A 12,441-nucleotide genomic window follows, 5' to 3' on the forward strand; every position below is an offset into this window, starting at 1 on the left:
CATGGGCTTTGGTGGAGGTCGAGGGGCAGCACCAGCAGGTCTAAATCGGGGTGGAGAAGTTCGGTCCTTACGGGCTTCACGAGATCTATTTCTGACCACTTTGCTGTGAATGGCACAACTCACACAATAATGCAGCTTCACATACAGCTTGGGAAACACATAACCGTCGAAGACACTCGCTTCAGAAATGTCCCTGATGGCAGCGGCCTCCACTATATTCCGAATGACAAACTTCTTAATAGCCTTATCCTTGGGTACGCACCAGGCACAGTTCGTGCAGTGAATAGGCTGCACATGACCGTGGCCCTTTTGGGCACGACCATTGTTCCTTCTTTTTTTCATCATCTTGGAAAGGAGGACCCGAAAGAGGCTGTTGCCTTTCTTGACTGGTGACAAGAATGCAACCTGTAGCTGGAGAAGATGCAGGTGGGACCCAGGTCTGGGAACAGGGACAGTGCCTGACCTTAGGAAGACCTCAGGAAGACTCTCGGGTCTTTTGATTTGTTTTAAGCCCCAGAGTGTCTGCACAGGGTTGGTAGAGTTTCAGAAAGGGTTTTTCAGAGACTGACTTGGTTAATAATCTTTAGGGGGGGGAAAAACCCATCAATTAACCATATGTAAAAAATGATGTATTGAGGGCCAGCCAAATAGCTCAGCAGATTAAAACGCCTGCAAGCAGGGGCTGGGGTGCGGGGCCCGTCCCCAGGGCTTGTTGAGATGGCAGTTGAGACTGGGCATGGTGGCGTGCACCTGTAATCCCAGCTCTTGGGAGGCTGTAAACAGGTGGATCACTACGAGTCTAATCTAATAGTGAGACCCTGAACACCCTGTAGACCCTTTCCTAAAATACAAAAAAAATGGATGTGTTGTATATTAGAAGGTTATAAAGATAAGAAAAATGATTATGTACTATGCAAATTAAGTTTAGAAGACTAATCAATACTTTAAAGCTTAAATGTAATATTTTCAGTAGTGTGTTATGAAATTTATTGTAGATTTGAAAGTGAAAGAAAACCAAGGGTTTTCTTTGAATAGATGTCTCAGCAGAAAAAAAGTCATTTGAGGGCTAGTCAGATAGCTCCACAGATTAAAGTTCCTGCTTAGGCAGAGCTTAGGGGCCAGGGATCAGCCCATGTCCTGTCCCAAGGGCCCACTGAGATGGCCATTGAGACTGGATGTGTTGGTGCGTGCCTGTAATCCCAACACTTGGGAAGCTGAAAACAGGAGGATCACTACAATCCAATCTGCATAGTGAGACCCTGTAGACCCTGTACTAAATACATAAAAGAAAAAAGCCCTTTGAATTTATTATTTTGTTCCTTGAGTAATGGGAGGCAATATGAAACTATAGACTAAAAGTAGAGTATAACTTTAGAGAGATATTTTTGTTGTAAGTATTGTAAAGATCTGACTTTGATTTTCATTGAAGTTGCTGAATTTCTAAGATGAATGAGATAGGAATTAAAATACAGTTAAGATGCCATGAGCTGATATGTAGAAATTTCATTGAAGGAGTTTGACTAAAATTTAAGCTTGTATCATAGTAACATACTGAAGATTGTAACTTTTATTTATTTTTTTTGTAACTTTTAAATTATGGTTTTACAACGTGCAGTAGTTTAAAGTGAATCTCATACGCAGATCAGTCTTCCTGATGGTCCTGTGATATGTAGACAGTGGCGTTCTGACACAGATAACTCACGTGATGCCCAAGGGTACTAAGTTGTTTTCTCAAGGAACACAACTCTTAAGTTCAGACAGAATTTTAACATAGGCCTTCTTATTTATTTAATTTGGTACAGGGTCTCACTATGCAGTTTGAACTTGTAGTGATCCTCCTGTCTCAGCTTCTGCAGCAGCAGAATTACTGGTGTGTGCCACCACGCCTGGTTTTGGTGGCCAGCACAGCACCCCGGGTTCCAGGGTCAGCATGGCATGTGGTACCAGGGATTGAACCTAGGTCCTTGTGCTTGCCAGGCAGGTGCCTAGACCACTGAGCTGTCTTCCAGCCCTTTAACATAGGCCTTCTGATTGCAAATATTGTCTCTTTCTAAGTTGCTCAATAGACAATTTGTTGAAGCTATGTTTAAAATATCCTTGAAAATGTATCTAAGATGCTGCATGTGGTTTAATTTTTACCAAGGGGAGGGCAGAGCTTGGGAATAGTACTGTAGCTTATTTAGTCTGTTCACTAAGCATGATAGTGAAGAATTTGTGAAACTGTATGATGGCATGTGCCATGCCACAGGTTTTTTCATTATTGAAGTTTTGTAATGTAAAAAGTTTGTTTTCAGACTTGAGTGCAGTATTGAAGCAGTTTGTGGAAATGCAGGCTCTAGAACCTGCCCTGGCTGCACCCCTCCCACAGCTTTGGAAAACCAGCCCTGGTCCCTGGGGGGGGTGGGGGGCAAAGGCCAGCCTCCTGGACAGTGGCCCAGGAGGAAGTGGCTGACGGGTGGGGGGGGGGGGACAGAGGGCTGGGGCCCTGTCCATTAACAGTCAGTGACTTGTTGGGAATCCTCGGAAGGTGCCCTTGGAGGTGGTGGTGTTTAGTGTTACTCAGCAGGGATTGAGAGAGTGAGTCATGAGATGGGATGGTAACAACAAGACTGGACAGGAGAAATCTTGACTTAGGAGCAGCTGACTTCCTAGAGAAGATTACTTTATAAATAGATTTAGTGGTATCTGTCTGTGGATAGACTCAATCACAATGCAGACAGTTTCTTACATAGAAGCTTAAAAAAGAAAAAAGGGTGGAAACTTAGCTCTCTTTCCTATCTTGGAAGATGGCGGGTGAAAAAACTGAGAAGCCAGACACTAGCGAGAAGAAACCTGAAGCCAAGAAGGCTCTGCCAGTGGTACAGGTAAAAAGGGTAAGATGAAGGCAAAAGGTCCAAGAAGGGGCAGCCACACTGCAGCCGAAATCCTGACCTGGTTAGAGGAATTGGTAGATACTCCAGATCTGCTATGTGTTCCAGAAAGGCTTTGTACAGGAGAAAGTACACAGCTGCTAAATCAAAGGTTGAGAAGACAAAGGAGAAATTTTTTGCTATGATCACAAAACTAGTCAGTGGGGACAAGAATGGAGGTATCCGGGTGGTTAAGTTTCGAGAAATGCCTAGATACTGCCCTACTGAAGATGTGCCCCGAAAGCTCTTGAGCCACGGCAGGAAGCCCTCCAGTCAGCATGTGAGGACCCCTCGAGCTAGCATCACTCCCGACACCATCTTTATCACCCTCACCGGGCATCACAGAGGCAAGAGAGTGGTCTTCCTGAAGCAGTTAGCCAGCGGCTTGCTACTTGTGATGGGGCCTCTTAGCCTTAATCGTGTTCCTCTATGAAGAAAACACCAGAAATTTGTCATTGCCACCTCTACAATAATTGATGTCAGCGAAGTGAAAATCCCCAAACACACCTCACTGATGCCTACTTCAAGAAGCAGCAGCTGCAGAAGGAAACCCAGACACCAGGAGGGCTAGATGTTGAACACCAAAAAAGGGAGATACCAGATTTCAGAGCAGAGCAAGGGGGATCAGAAAACGGTGGACTCACAGGCTTTACCAAAAACCAAAGCTATTCCTCAGCTCTGGGGCTACCTGGGATCCGTTTTTGCTCTGACAAATTAAATTTATCCACATAAATTAGTGTTCTAAATTTCTAAGAACCTAATTAAATAACTGAAACATTTGAAGAAAAAAAAAAAAGGAAATCCCTTTGTAGCTATGCATGGGCTTATAGCTGCAGAAAATGTAGCAAATGAAACAAAAGAACACCAAAACTACAGGCATAGTTGTGTTCTTGTCTATGAAAGATCAGCAGACCTTGCTAGGTAAAGTGCAACAGTTGGTTTCTGTTTTGCTATTTCTAATCCTTTTTCTTCAGTCTTTTGAAATCCATTCCCTGAGTGCTAATGGGGGCTTTTCAAATCTAAGATGTTGCAGGGTTGAGTCAGAGACCTATAGAGGAGGAGGTTAAGGTGACCTGCCAATTCAAAGAGAGGTGCGAGAACTAAGGCAGGTCTTGCCCTGCTGACCGGGATCAAGTTTTAATATCCAGGGCCCAAATCCCATAGGTGAGTCACCCACTTTGTGCCTAAGGCATGAGATGACGTGTTTTTTGTGGTTTACATTTGCATTTCATTAATGCAGTATGTTCATTCCTCTGGGTGTTCATTTACTGTCTTCTTTGGGGAAGAGCCTGTTCACATCTGTTGCCCATCTTTTTGTTGGATTTTCTTCTCAATAAGTTTTGAGAATTCTTTGTAATTCCAGATATAGGTCCTTTCTCAGATGGGTGGTTTGGAGATAATTTTCTAGTGTGTGACCTTTTGCTGTCACTCAAAAGAACTAAAGTTTTATGTTCTGATTTTTATTATTTTTCATAGATGTTCTTTAACAGGTTAAGTTCCTGAGTTTGTGAGAGCTTTTAGGATTAGGAAATGCTGTTGGATTTTGTCAGATACTTTCTCTGTTTGTTGAGATTACGTGGTGGTTTTTGTTTTTGTTTTTGTTTTTGTTTCCGTAGGATGAATTACATTGATTTATGTAATACTGTTAATTTAGTGGGATTTCAGACATGCACAAAAGCAGCTGAATGACAACGTACCCATCACTCTTGTCAGTTTAACTGCTCCTCTCTTCTATTATGTAAACTTGGCGGAGAAAAAAGAGATACTCTGAAAGGTCCTATGCTAAAGTGACCACTCTAAACTGTTACAAAGATCTGAGCTGATACTCAAAGCTAGACTAGCACAGATAATTTAATAACTCATTGAGGATTGATGGTAATTTGACCTGGATTAGTTCAGGTCCATTGGGCTACCTATAGGCAACAGGACTAGTGACCAAAGTAATTGGAATAATAAGAGTGTAAGGAACATGTCTTCTCACTGGAGAACACAGTACGTTTATGATATATAGGAGGTCCATACCCTGCAAGTGCTTTGATAGGTCCCTTCTTTATGGGACAATGCATAGAGTGTGTTCGTAGTGACTTGGCATACCACTGCCCTTTCTTTTTCTTCTTTTCTTTGCAGTATCAGAGATTGAACTTGGGACCTGTGCTTGCCAGGCAGGCGCTTAAGCCGCTGAGCTACTTCCCTAGCCCCAACCCTGCATTGCTGCTCACTTGTATGTGATCATCCCTCAGTTGCCAAGGGTCCACCGCAGACTGAAATCTGGGGATGCGCAAGTGACAGTGGTTGTATAGTATATTTGCATATAACAAACAATTCTCCTATATACTTTGACTCATCTCTAGATTACTTATAATACCTAATACGGTATAAATGCTATGTAAGTAGTTGCATTGTTTAAGAAATAATAAGTTAAAGAGAATTATGTATTCATTACAGAAGAAAGTTTGTTTCATTTATTTTTTAATACTTGGGTCTAAACTTGGTTTACTCTGGATTATAGATCCATGGATGTGGAGGGTCAGCCATATTCTAGATTATTCTTGCCTTAAATTCATTTGATTTTGAATATAGTGTAGGATAGTTTTATATTTATCCATAAAAATCAGTTTCAAGGATTTAGTCAGTGTTAGTATTTACGTTTGAAAGAAGGCTTTCTGATAAACATCATTTATATTATTGCAAAGTACACATTGAAACCTGACTCACCTTTGGCATGAGGTTATAAGGACTAAATTGTGTGGTCTTCCAGTTTGTCTTTTACTATAAATGGTCTTTTTCCAGCCAGTGACTTGTGTTCCTGCTACATCGGTACACCAGGAGTTAGAAAGTTCTGTAACAAGCCAGATAATAAATATTTTTTATGGACCACATGGTTTCTGTGACTTAGATCTGCCACAATAGAGTGAAAGCAGCCACAGACTATAAATGCATAACCACAGATATCTTCTAATAAGTCCTAATTTACAAAGGACCTGTCACGTTTTTGTTCTTATCCAAAGCAGTGTCCCCACCCAGTAGACCTTCAGTTTATATTTGTCAAGATAAATCTTGATATGTATTTTGAGTCAGGATCTCACTATGTAGAGCAGGCTGGCCTCAAACCCATGGTGATCCTCCTGCTTCATTCAGCCTCCAGAGTGCTGGGACTACAAGCGTGTACCACCATGTCCAGCTTGTCAAGATAAGTCATTTTTTTTTCTTTCAGCCAAGCTAAATAAAGCCTTCAATTAATCTTATTTGGAGACATAGGACAAAATAATTTCTTTTTGAATTAAACTTGTTACCTAGAGACAGAAACTAGAAAAGAACATTTAGCAGGTTATAGTTTGGCAGTAAACTCAAGGGAAAACTTGAAGATGAGGACAGACTATCAGCCCTTTTCCAACTCGGGAGATTTTTAGAGGTTATGTGGGGTGTAAAAGGGTATTGTGATCAGCTTGGTGCAAGTTAAGATTATACAGATGAATCAGTTCTCTTTGGTGTACTCCTCCAGAGCATTAATATCCTAAGGACTGGTGAGCATTCTAGGGAGGCATAAAAGGGAGGGGACCCTTGAGTCTTCGGGTACCTCTGGGCTCTTCCATTCACAGGTAGGAGTGTCTCTCCTTTATGAGGAGCACTGAACTTGGGCTTTTTAGGGAATTTATGTGTATTGGGGAGTAGGGCAGAGGGATAGAGGAGAGACAGCTGAAAATGAAAAAAAAAGAGAAGAGGGAAAAAAAACCCAAACTCTGCAATTGCTGGTAGAGTGAAGCAGGGGCTCCCGGGACTGCAGGGAAAGCAAAAAAGAAGTCTTAATTAGAAAAAATACGAAGTACTTTCTGGGTGGTATTTGTAATAGGCAATAAATGAGGTTAGAGAGGACAAAAATGGGATAAACAGTATTAAATGAGACTGGAAAGCTGTAGGGTGTGTTGCACAAAGTCAGTGCCAGCATGGGCTGAGTACCAGTGAGGGGACCAGCCATGGCGAGTTGTGGCAGCACTGGAATTCCTGCCTAAAAAAGCTGGACCTTCTTGAAGGCTGCTGGGTTTCCCCAGGTGTGGGTGTGGAGGACAGGCTTTAGAGATGTGAAATACTGCTGATGGGCCTGCAGGGTTAGAATGAGGAAAGACTTGGAGGAGGCAGATGGAGATGCAGGATGGGGCTCCTCAGGCCTTCTTAGGGCATACTTGGAGGAGGGATGCAGGACGGGGCTCCTCAGGCCTTCTTAGTGCATACTTGGAGAAGGGATGCAGGACGAGGCTCCTCAGGCCTTCCTACTGCATACTTGCACAGTAATTGGGAAAATCCCATCACACATATTTTGAAGTTGGTACCCAGAATTTTCTCTGACATATTTTGGATAACATAATTTCTGGTATATTATATATATCAATATTTTGAGAACAAAAATTGTGTCACTTTAAGATGAAATATAGGTACCAAAGCCATCATCCATATTTCCATCCGTGGCTTAAAACCCATGAATTATCTCATTAAATTGGGAATGTTTTATTTTTCTTCTTGGTCTCTCCACCGCCCACACAAAATTGTATTCTAATGCATTTTTATGCGTTTTGATTGCCCTCTTTATTTGTACCTGTACATGAGAAGAAATGTAAAGTTTGTGTCTCTGTGGCTGGCTGGACCTGGTGGTGCAGCGCACACCTGTAGCCTGGCCGAGAAAGGAGGATGGCAGGTCCAGTGTCAGGCCCTGGCTCAAAATCCAAAAGAAACAAACACAAGTGAAACTTCCTTAAAAACTTAAAAAACGTCATTTACTATATTTCCATCATTATTAATACTCAATTGATGATTCAGATGTATTACAAATTATACTCAGCAATAAAATTTATGGAAAAGTCAGCTAACGAATGAGGTTTTTAAAGTTTAGTCGTGGATATATACAATTTATGGTTTAGAATGAGACATACGGCATGAATTTTATTTTACATCTTAAGAATTATGAATTCTAAGATCTGGTGGACATGGGAATAGAAAATGTTATTTTGAACTTTTAAACCCAGGTGTAAAAATTTTTTTAAATATTTTTGTAGGGACTGGGGATATAGTTCAGTAGTGCAGTGCCTGCCTGGCAAGGTCCTGAGTTCTATGAGTCCCGGTCCAAGTGGGGGGGCGATATGTGTAGATGGAGAGAGAGAGTGCTTTCAGTGTGCATTTCTTTTTGAAAACAAAAGATTGTAAACTACCTGGTATGTAAAAGTGTAAAAGTATTTATTACAGACTTTGGACAGTTGTCTCTTTTTATCAGTAATTCAAATGACTCCTTTTTAGCTTGGAGTGTCAGTGTACCCAGCAGCTGAGAGACACAGTGTACTGCTTCATCAGGTGGTGGATAGGGGACTGTTGCTGGGGAAGGCCGAAGACTCCAGACTCCAGAAGTGAGGGCTGAAGAGTCAGCCGAGGAAGCCCTCAGGTGCTCTGGGTGGTGGCACTCCAGTTTCCTCCAGGTAGACATCCACCACCAGTCCTGAGTGAGCATGTCCAGAAGTGAAGGACTGATACAGAACACTTTCTGAGCAGCACGCCAGACTGGGGAACAGAGAGAGAAGATGTAAAACCAGCGGCAGCCAAGGGTATAGCTTAGCACAGTGCTGGCCTGGCCAGTGTGCCATCCTGAGTTCAGTTCCCCACACACACACTGCCAGTCTCATACTTGGTAAACTAAAGGTGAGTGACGAGAGTGATGATAATTGGAGAAGCATGAGGATGAGCTAGTCTTGTAAGGCAAGTGGACAGTTTAATTTTTATAACATGCAACACTGAGGTGGCAACTTAGCGAAACATGAACGCATAGGGATCGGGCAACAGGCAGGGGAGCAAGCAGTCATCTGCAAGGTGTCTGCTATGCTTGTGTCGTTAGTCCATTTTGTGCTGCTATAAGAGAATACAGACTGGGTAACTTACAGGGAACAAATTTACTGGCTCATGGTTCTGGAGGCAGGGGAGACCCAGAACAAGGGCCACATCAGGAAAGGGCATTCCTACTCATCTTCCCTGGTAGGAGGATAAAGAAGGGTAGGGGACCAGCTGAACACACCCTTTTATGAGGAACCCACTTCCAGATGCCATTGTACTGTGCCAGCCTTGATCCACTGCTGAGAGCAGCACCCCCTACCCAAACACCTTTCTGTACACCCCACCTGCCCACACATTCAGACCAGAGTTGTGTGTATGTGTGTGCATAAACTAGATATGCGAAGACAGAGGTTTGTGGAAGGTGTCTGTATACGGACCTACATAACTAGGATAAAAAAGAAATAAGCAAGATTAGACCAGAAAGGTAGGAAAAGACTAACGACTGCATTTCCAAAAACCTAAGAATTTTAAGAAGAGGGTGTGAGCATTGTGAAACATTGCAAAGAAGTGAGACAATAGGTCAGAGAAGAGCCTCCTGATACTGGTAAATTATTCCTTATATTTGAGAAGAGAGCCAAGAGTAAAAGATAAATAGGACAGGTTAGAGAATAGGTATTGAGGAGGAGATGAAAGCTGCTAAAGGAATGACTCCGGTAGCTTTGATGAAGAGTATCATTTCAGAAACTAATAATTGGATTCTAGAGTTCTAGAGTTAATGTACAAAGGAAAAATCCATGTGTTTCCTCTTGTTCTCCTACGTATAACACGTGTGATTCACAAGTCACACTTGTTTCTCCCTTCACCGTTGGAGTGTTGATTCTTTGGTTGAGTCCTGATGAGGTAGCTGGTTTTTAAGACCCATGTTCTTGGAGAAATATGTCATTGGGCCATGACTGTTTCATAGAAAGCTTGTGGGGGCTCAGACCACTGAGGAACACACTTAGCCCCATCACTTCCTCTTGCTTTTGAGCAGAGGGCTGGTCACTTGTGGTGGTGTCGGCACTGTCTTCAGACTGTTCTCTCCTGCCACTGTCCTCCTGGTTGCTGGTACTGTCCCCCATCCTTGACACTGTCAGGTACATTAAGTGCATGTGTGATAGGGAATCAAGGTTGATTTGTTGGTGATTATATGTACTTTTTTTTTAGACAGGGTCTGGCTATGTGGTCTGGCCTTAAATTCACTGCATGTCTGGGCTGGCCTCCAACTCACTGCAGTCTTCCTGCCCCAGCCTCCTGAGTGCTGGGATTACAGGAGTGTGCTACCACACCCAGCAGTTTTTGGGTACCTCTGATAGAGATTTGGACTATCTTCTGAGAGAACTGTAAGATTTAAGAGTAACAGATTCAAAATTTGTATTGAGTGAACCTGACATTAGCTAGAATTTATAGTATGTCAGGACATATTTGGGCAGGAAAGGGCATAGCTGTGGTAGTGATCAGGTAGAACCAGCAGGGTCTGTTCTTGCAAGGGTCAGGCTCAGTGATAACTGTGTGGTAGGGCCCTGTAAAAGGTGTGTAGGGAACTAGAAGAAGTAGGTTTTCTCAAGGGCTGTGTGAGGAAAGAGTGGCCTTTTCCTGGGAGGAGATACGTGATCTTTGCTTTTTTAAAGAAATCTGAGGTTAGTGAACAGACCACATTGGAATTGGTGGTATTTCTTAGACAAAAAAAGCTCCTTGTCTCCTGACTGAGCCCTGGCAACCTGAGTGAGGGTGGGATCCCGCCACCTACACCGCTTGTCTTAAGCGCAGCGGTGTTGACAGCCTCCACTGCAGGAGTCTTCCTCACTGCCCCTGTGACCCAGAACCAGTGTCATCCATGTGCATCTTAGAGTTAACACAGAGGGGTTCCACAGCCTGCATCTGGGTGCCTTTGTGGGTATTGCAAGGAGATGGCCCAAGTGAGTGTGTCTTCAGTGGCCTTTATGGCTGATTTATGATGAACAAGTACTTTGCCATGAGTTGTAATCATAAGGTGTGTAAAATTTTTCTGTATCATGTAGTAATTACATACATAGTTAGATGTTATTTTTGATCCAATCTGACAGTCTTGGTCTTTTAATTGGGATTTTTACACCATTTGTATTTAATGATGGTTGAGTTTGTCTCTCATATTGTTATTTCCAATCTACTCTTTCTTCCTCCTTCCCTTTATCCTTCTTTCCCCCTTTTGGACTGAGTATTTATGGCCTTTATTGCTGTGCTTAATCTTTAGAGTTTATAATTGGTGTGCATCTTTAACTTGCTGCAGTCTACCTTCATGGATGGTGGCTCTCTTCACACAGTGTAAGAAATTTACAACATGTACCTTACCCTTTTGTTGCCTTGTGCTTATAGTCAGTCATATATTTTACTTTTACACGTTATAAATATCACAGTATGCTTTTACCTATTTTACAGTACATATTTATGCTTTAAACAATTGTCTTTAAAGCCATTTCAACAATAAGCAAAATTATTTATTTACTTACCTATTTATCATTTCTGATGCTCTTCACTCCTTTGTGTAGATCCTGATGTCCTGCTAGTGTAGTTTTCCTTTTGATATGTAGGGTTTTATTTTTCTCTAGTGTGCTCTCGATGTTGATGATGCGTGTCTGCAGAGTGTCTTCCGGCTTCCTGGCTGAGGTGATGATGTCTGCAGCTCTGAGACACTCTGCTCTGTTCTCTGCCCTGCAGATTCATTGCATCGGCCTTGCCAGATCTCCCTGCGTCTGCTGGGCAGTGTGCTGATGTGTGGCCTAGACACTTTGCTCTCATTCTTTTTTTTTTTTTTGGTATTTTAGTACAGTGCCTACAGGGTCTCGCTACACAGATCAGACTCATAGTGATGCTCCTGTTTTGAGCCTCCCAAGCGCTGGGATTACAGGCATGTGCCACCACACCCAGTCTCCATCACCATCTCAGTGCTCCGCGGGGGCGGGGCTGGCACTGCACGTCAGTCCTCTAGTTGTATTTATCTTTCTTTTCTTTTTTAACCAATAAGATATGATACTCCATTGTTATCAGAAGTAGAAGAGTAAGCATGTTTAGTTTTTTGATGCATAAGTTATTTTTATTTTAGCAAGCAGAGGTAGTTAAAAGTAGCTCTTTCTGACAGTATTTACTTGGGAGTAAAAGTTGCTTGGTTAATATTATCTGTTCAGAATAGTTCTGCAACATGGGCCCGTGCTACACATTCATTTCTTGTTAAAATGGGAATTTTTAAACTCCATCAAGGCAATTGCATTGAGAATTTGATTGGAAAATGATGGCTCTTTCTTATTTGTATAGCAGCTCCTGGGAGGAGTTTATGCACAAATAAATTGTTTTTGTGTGTGATGAACAATTTTACTTGTTTCAAAACATTCACATGCTTACTTTTTGCCGGGAAATATTCCTGGAGATAAAGAAGATTCCTGCTCCATACCACCCTATCTTACTGTAGAGCAGTAGACATTAAATGAAGACAACAGCTAGTAGTCATGAGGTGGGGACAGAAATCATTTGAGGAGCTAGGATCAGAAGTGTCAGGAAATAAAAAATGTTTTAGAAATTCCTAGGTTTGGGGAAAGGCCCTTTATTGTTTAAGAATTATTTAAGTTTTAGACATCTATCTGAGCTTTGAATTCCATTTCCAACCTCATCATTTTTCCATCAGTTCTGTTCTCTTATTTCTGGAATT

The 12,441-nt window shown here is 42.2% G+C and overlaps 1 protein-coding gene across 1 annotated transcript in view; it reads left to right on the top strand.

Moving 5' to 3' along the window:
- Positions 1–12,441, top strand: part of Ppp4r1 (protein phosphatase 4 regulatory subunit 1) — a 58,474-nt gene that overhangs the window by 2,249 nt on the left and 43,784 nt on the right. The window contains exon 2 of the mRNA XM_012517818.2: positions 2,839–2,873. Within this exon, the coding sequence (XP_012373272.2) occupies positions 2,839–2,873 (35 nt within the window). The remainder of the gene's footprint in view (positions 1–2,838; positions 2,874–12,441) is intronic.

This window comes from Octodon degus, unplaced genomic scaffold, assembly GCF_000260255.1.
Source record: "Octodon degus isolate 3935 unplaced genomic scaffold, OctDeg1.0 scaffold00216, whole genome shotgun sequence".
In the NCBI taxonomy this organism is placed as follows: domain Eukaryota; kingdom Metazoa; phylum Chordata; class Mammalia; order Rodentia; family Octodontidae; genus Octodon; species Octodon degus.